Source organism: Saccostrea echinata, unplaced genomic scaffold (assembly GCF_033153115.1).
Source record: "Saccostrea echinata isolate AGI-Se365-2 ecotype Australia unplaced genomic scaffold, CSIRO_AGI_Sech_v1 ptg000004l, whole genome shotgun sequence".
In the NCBI taxonomy this organism is placed as follows: Eukaryota; Metazoa; Mollusca; class Bivalvia; order Ostreida; family Ostreidae; genus Saccostrea; species Saccostrea echinata.
The window spans coordinates 1997058-2002500 of record NW_026889753.1 but is presented as its reverse complement, the minus strand read 5'-3'; the positions used below and the strand labels follow the sequence as shown (position 1 = coordinate 2002500).

At 34.8% G+C, this 5443-nt stretch overlaps 1 protein-coding gene across 1 annotated transcript in view; it reads right to left on the bottom strand.

Annotated features, from left to right (window-relative positions):
• LOC133179375 (acyl-CoA Delta-4 desaturase-like) overlaps positions 1 to 3838 on the bottom strand; it is a 4160-nt gene extending 322 nt beyond the window's left edge. The window contains exons 1-10 of the mRNA XM_061314146.1: positions 3598 to 3838; positions 2984 to 3073; positions 2623 to 2826; positions 2131 to 2232; positions 1824 to 2010; positions 1435 to 1511; positions 1167 to 1264; positions 709 to 885; positions 418 to 543; positions 1 to 210 (exon numbers count right to left, since the gene is read on the bottom strand). The exon at positions 1 to 210 is cut by the window's left edge and continues 322 nt beyond it. Of these exons, the coding sequence (XP_061170130.1) occupies positions 159 to 210; positions 418 to 543; positions 709 to 885; positions 1167 to 1264; positions 1435 to 1511; positions 1824 to 2010; positions 2131 to 2232; positions 2623 to 2826; positions 2984 to 3073; positions 3598 to 3795 (1311 nt within the window). The 5' untranslated portion in view covers positions 3796 to 3838 and the 3' untranslated portion in view covers positions 1 to 158. The remainder of the gene's footprint in view (positions 211 to 417; positions 544 to 708; positions 886 to 1166; positions 1265 to 1434; positions 1512 to 1823; positions 2011 to 2130; positions 2233 to 2622; positions 2827 to 2983; positions 3074 to 3597) is intronic.
• Between the last annotated feature and the right edge of the window lie 1605 nt (positions 3839 to 5443).

Below are 5443 nucleotides of genomic sequence, written 5' to 3'. Positions count from 1 at the left end.
GATCTGTAACTTTTGTATATCCATCATTTCTAACAGGATAACTCTGTACAGACTTTAGGCACAAAAATATCACAGTCAAACACAGTCCATGATTATCATTTAAGTCCAAACTTGCAATATTATTGATGTAAAGTGGAATACTATTAACTTCAGATGATTTATCCATGGTAGTATGCCTCATACCAAATCTCTCCAGACTTCTTGAGCATTCTAGGGTAAGAAAATCTTGCATGTATTATAAAATTTCATCAACATAAAGAATAATCCTACCTCAAAAAAAGTAAAATCTATTTAGAACTCTTATACCAATCCACAAGAAAATAACATAAATGTACATGAACAAGTATTCCCCTACCCTGGATATATCTATCCAAGGGAGTATGGTAGCATCAATAGTTAGTGACTGGGACACCTTACCTAACAACATCTCCAAAAGCTGTGAACAGCGGGGAACACCTGTATGGTATGTTGTGTTTTTTGCATAAAGATTTCACCAGAGGAGCTATCTTCCCTAAATTGTGCCTTGGCATTGTTGGGAACAAACTTTAGAAGAGAAAAAATACAGAAAAGTTAAAAACAATGCTATAAAATTTCATTGTAAAAAAAAAGATGAGAAAAGATGCCACTTGTAACATCATTATATCAAATGAACTCAGAAAATAATTTTCAGAAATCTGAGCATTATTTGGTTGAATATTTTTAACTTACTGATGCTCAATTTGAAAGTTGAGATGACCAGTGAACCAGTCGTTGAATGGTGTGGAGTCCACATTACAGGTGGTTGCCAGCTGAAGAGTGAACCAATCTTCTTCTTTGTCTTTCTCCACTCTCATTGGTAGATGGCTCATCTGAGTCACCCAAGTGAACCAATGGCTCTCCAGGAATCTGAAAATTTTCAGTGCCCTCACAATCAAAAGCATTTCAATGTATACCACTTAGTTTTAGTAAAAACAAGAGCAGATACAGTGTCCATCAACTTAACACAACACAAAAATAACAAAAAACAGTTCAGCTTCAGTATTTCAATCATTGATATATGTAAATGAGTTGCCAGGAAGTTAAAACCACTTGTATTTGATATCTCAAAGATTTTTCTAGGCTCCATCGAGTTTGAGATAATGAGGTTTGACTGTACATTGATGTTTTGGTTCTTAACTAGTAGTTACCTCATAAACATGTAGAGTCCAAATGCTCCCCATCCTCCATAATACGGACCATATAACCAGAAAAACTTGTAGAAGAAGGTTACTGTCATCAGTAAGTCCTGGCGAAGAGATTACACACAGAATTCTTACCAGTGTTTATCAACAACATTAAATTAGAATTATTGTTTATTTTTAAATATGGTCCAGCAAGTTTTCTTTTCTTTACATATTTATGTTCCTATCTTAATAAATGCAAATGATGTAAAAAAAAAACTTTAGATACACTTACCACATAATCTCGTCTCTTGAAAACAAAGAAGATATTTTCAATATGAAAATAAATAGGTAAGAGCAAGGGTGGCCCCACTGAAAACAAAGCAATAAATTTGAATTAACATTCTGCATCTGTTTTATTTATTAACTACATTTCATTTGTTTGTTTATAAATTGCTTTACTGAGTGATGTGACATTACAATGCCAAAACTTTTGATTTGAACTTGTTGCCATGAAAATAAGGGTTCTTAATCGGACTGTTAAAATGGTGCATCTTTATCTTTCATACCTTGAAAATAAATATAATTCTAAAAATATAATTCTAAATGACTGCACTTTAATACTCCTAATTTAAAGAGTTCTTTTCTTACTTTTTAAAGACATGAAAATAAAATTAAGCTTACAGAAAAAGAAGTAACTATGTTGAAAGTTGTAAGGCATAAAGCCTAATTTTTTCTTTCCCCATGCCTTGGGTACATAATCTCCTAACAAAAAGAGATAAGCTATGTCTATATCAGGGTCCTTTGTCACAACATTTGGTTTAGCATGGTGCTGAAAATGACGGAAATTCCACCAATGAGATGAGGCAGCCTGGAAAAAAATATATGAAATAAGTAAACTGACAAAGTCAGATTTGAAGGCAATTAAGCTCAAATTAAGAAACATACAATTGTGTATTACAAAATTAAACATAGTTGGAAATTTTCTCACCTTGATATGCCCTATAACAATGTGATGAAATATATGGTTCATTTTGTGACTTGGGAAGACAGACATGTGACCATAATCATGCTGGCTCCAACCTGCTTGTGCCTGCAGTCAAAAAATATGTAAAATTATATACAAAAGAAATTCTATTAAAAAGATTCTTGGTGTCTTGCATACATTTGAGATGAAACTACATGAGTTTGACTCTTTCATAAATAAAGAGAGAAAAGATGTAACTATTTCATAAAATTGAGATAAAATCATAGCACTATAAAACATTTTTTTTTAGGGGGTGGGGGGTGGGGGGTGGGGGGGGGGGGTTAGGGACCCTCTTTCTCTTCTACCTTAATTCACATACATGTAATATTTTAAGTCTTTATGCATAATTCACCAGTGTTTACCTTAACTTTCATACGTACTGGAATTCAGCTTAGTTTAGAAATGAAATAAGGTGGATATCTTGCTTTCCTTTCAAGGTTTTGGTATGAAGCGTACCTGTGCAGTTGCCAAAAGAACTGCTGCAACAAGGAAAGCCCCCATGCTCCCCTCCCAATTCCAGACCACAAAATAGGCGAGGGCCTCGAGGGCCAGAATGTGGAGGAGATGGAGGATATAGAACGCTGGATTTATCTTCATCAGTCCACTGTCTTCTGCATACTTCCTCAGCTTACGGAAGTCCTTCTTCAGATCCGTTTCACACTTAAAAAAGGGTTAAAAATTATTAGAACATATCATAAATTCACAATGGAGGGAAAAAGAAGTCCAAAACATACATTTTAAAACAATTAATGTCACAAAATCTGAATCAATTTGATATTTTTTTATGTGTTTTGCAGTATGAATATAGTGGTCATACATCTTCCCAATCTTTTACATCTCCAACACACAGTGCTTTCATGAACTTGGATACATATTCTTTATCATTGTGAAATGCAGTCCAGGCATCCTGAAAATAAGGAAAATGAAATGAGATAAAACATTTATCTTCCACAAACAACAAAATCTGTATATTTATTCATATACTTCCATGAGCCATATAGATCCATTGCATTCTTTTGTTATGACTTTTCAAGATGTTTGGGAGGTAAATAGTTTCATCATAAACAGATCATTGTCCTATCTATGTACAAACAGGATGTACGAGTCTGTGTCGAAATACTATGAGGAAGACTGTATCTCTTATTTGCTGTGGCAAATATTAATCATCAGCAGAATTTTGTATTCTGAATTGAAATGAAAATAAATAGAGCCATTTTCTGTAAATTTGCATGACAAAGATGATATTTTTTCTCTCAATAATATCTATATAACCATGCCGAGCATGGTCAACCCAGCTGTCCCTGTACATCCTACTTCAGCATTGTGGTAATATAATGTCTGGTAAAATCAATTATCTCATGCAAAATTCTATTAATGAGTCTTGATTATAAACACAAGCTCCCGTTAAACACAGATATAACTTATTGTTACCGTTGCGTCTTCTCCAGCATAGTGCCCTAGGATTTTTGCTCCTCCTGGGTGTTTCTTCGCCCAACGACTGAGGTCGTAGACTTTACCATTTATCATTAGCCAGTTATCATCCCGTTTATTGTGCTGTTTTATTTCCTCTACTGTGTAGTATTTCGTAGCTTTCACCACGCTTATATCGTTGTATGCCTCCTTCCCCATTCTTTCCGGACGTGCCGGGTTTCATAAACGACCTCGACCTTTCTTGTATTTATTCATCTTAATCTTTCAAACGTTTAAATAGACCGAAAAGAATCACTTTCAAGCGTTTTCGTAACATTGATGCAAATCAGGTGTTTGTTGTTGCTAAGTGCATTTCATAAGCGCAGATTGACCAGATCGCATAATTTTGAAACTCAACACGTCTTGCTGTTACACACGCATATACAGAGAAAGAATATTTAAAAGAAGTTTTAATTTGACCAATGCTTTTAATGTCAGTTTTGGGTGTGATGTATTTACTAAAGCTCTGGCCTCCAAAATATAATATTCTTCTTGGGAGTTTTTTTTTCTTTCAGTGGCTAAATATTACACTGTCAGAAACGAATTTTATTTAGTTAGTGATTTCACCAATTATTTTATATGGTGTTATGAAATAATGATCGAGATAACGAACAGTAATCAAGCTCATTGTTCAAACAGCAGAACAAACATATATGGACCTCTAAAAACATCAGAGTTGGGATCAGGTGCCATAGTGGAGTAAGCATCTCCTGTCGACCGGTCACACCCACGGTGTGCTCCTTGTCATGATCGGGAAAACAGAAAAATCCGTAGACAAATTCAGTGTACAATGTAAATTATGCCTTAACAATAAGTATGAAAAACGTCATTCAGCATTCGACTTTTTTAAAAAAAAAATCTTGTTTCATCAACTAGTTTGTCAATAGCTTGCATCGTTTTAGAAATTGTTAGCACGTAGAGCATGCTCTTGCGTATCGAATCAACTGGAAGACATAAACCCTATATGCAGGTGATAGGGTGTAAATTGCTACATAAGTAAGGGAAGTTGACGTTATATAGAAAAGTTTTAAAGTCATCACGTTTATCATAAAGTTTCGTTTTTAGGTTACCATTAACGTCTTTTTCCAGTAAAATATTCAAATATGAAATAGATGTGTCAGACTCTGTGGTATCTTTTATTTCAAGTTCACTGTTATATATCGAGTCGACATATGCATGCGGGCACGTTTCAGAAGTGGGGGGGGGGGGGGGGGCAATTCAGCGTGTAAAACGTCAGTCAGTATTTGACTTAATGATAAATTGTATTTGCTGATAAGGTCGATAAGGTCATTGTATCGACCATAGAACTTACGAAATGACGACTTTAATCGAGACTGCTATATTCTTGTTTCATCAAAAATTACCGGTACCCATTCAGTCCCACATTAAGGCCTGAACCTCGGACCCAGGGGCCATGAATTTCACAATTTTGGTAGAAGGTCGGGTACTTATTATAAACATTATAAATATTCAGTCACTTTGCTGTATGTTGAAAGAGGAATTCTAAATGGAATGATCCCACCTTAATTCAATATATTAGAGAAAGAGAAAGTTTCCCCACTAATATAAGCTAGCACACAACGTGAACAGAAATAAGCTTCCGGTGCTGAATATTTCATGATAATCCTAACCAAGCATGCCATGTAATGATGTAACCCAAAGAAAAGAGCAACAAGTATGCACATCATGCACTATAAATGTATTACGACATAAAGATGTGCAGCCACAAGCAGCTGGGGGTAAAATAAAGAATGGAGATTTAGGGTGAGTAAAAAATATGTACGGATAGCTTGGCAAATGTCAATTA